Source organism: Opisthorchis viverrini (assembly GCF_000715545.1).
Source record: "Opisthorchis viverrini unplaced genomic scaffold opera_v5_208, whole genome shotgun sequence".
NCBI lineage: Eukaryota > Metazoa > Platyhelminthes > Trematoda > Opisthorchiida > Opisthorchiidae > Opisthorchis > Opisthorchis viverrini.
In genome coordinates this window covers 956,592-957,512 of record NW_008751863.1, presented here as the reverse complement: position 1 = coordinate 957,512, position 921 = coordinate 956,592, and the positions used below count along the sequence as shown (strand labels likewise).

Sequence of the window (921 nt, the reverse complement as noted above, 5' to 3'; positions counted from 1 at the left end):
ATGAATCGCTGGGCCGCGTGCACTTCACGGACTTTTGGCGAATCCTCAGGAGCAAGGTCTCGGAGGGCGTCGGCATACTCGTCCGCTGCCTCACCCGGGTGCTGGTTCCGATTAAAAAAACGTTCTCGAAAAACACTTCTCGGCGGTAGCGTGCCAAACAGAAAGGCCAATGGGGTCCAGAGAATATCTAGTGGAGCAGACAATGAAAGTCCTGAGTGAAGTCCAGAGAATAGTGGAGCAGACAATGAAAGTCCTGAGTGAAGTACGCGACGGGCGGCGGAGTCATCTAGCCGGGACAGAATGAATTGTCCGTCCGTGCCCCGGTGGTAATAGAGTTGGTTGAATTCGGTGGCCATCCATTTGTGCAATATCAGCCGATATCTTTTCCATTTCGTCTTCAGTTGTGCGCGTCACGTTGGGTTTGGCCGGCATGTCGCATGTGAGTCACGGGACTGACTGGATCCCACCTCTGTCACTAATGTAGCGTGGGATGTCGGGAAGTCAGCGGTATTCGACGTTCGAGAGGACGGCACACGTCAGTTCTGAAATGTGCAGATATACGGACTGGTATTAATGAATCCACACAGTATGCACAGCACACATGCGCACAGGTCAGTTGGTACAGGGAAGAAGACCGGGAGTGTAGCACAACGCACGTGTATTTACCCGAACCGAAACCGGAAAGAAGAAGAAAGTACAATCAAATGGGGGCCGGTCAAGGTCAGTCCGGGGGGTGGTTGTACAAGCGGCTATTCTTTCCCGTCCGGGGCTCGTGGTGGTTCGACCATGGTACCTGCAACAGGGAGAGAGGGAGGTTAGAGACACATAAGCTCATGTGATAGACGTGCATACAGATACAGTCGAGTTTCAACTGCGTTACATTGCCCCCTCCCGAGTCCGAGCACTGTCCTCAGTGCTCAG

The 921-nt window shown here is 53.2% G+C and overlaps 1 protein-coding gene across 1 annotated transcript in view; it reads right to left on the bottom strand.

The window, feature by feature from the left end:
• Window positions 1-749: 749 nt before the first annotated feature.
• T265_08217 (hypothetical protein) overlaps window positions 750-921 on the bottom strand; it is a gene marked incomplete at both ends in the record, with an annotated part of 141,870 nt that continues 141,698 nt past the window's right edge. The window contains one exon of the mRNA XM_009173952.1: window positions 750-793. Within this exon, the coding sequence (XP_009172216.1) occupies window positions 750-793 (44 nt within the window). The remainder of the gene's footprint in view (window positions 794-921) is intronic.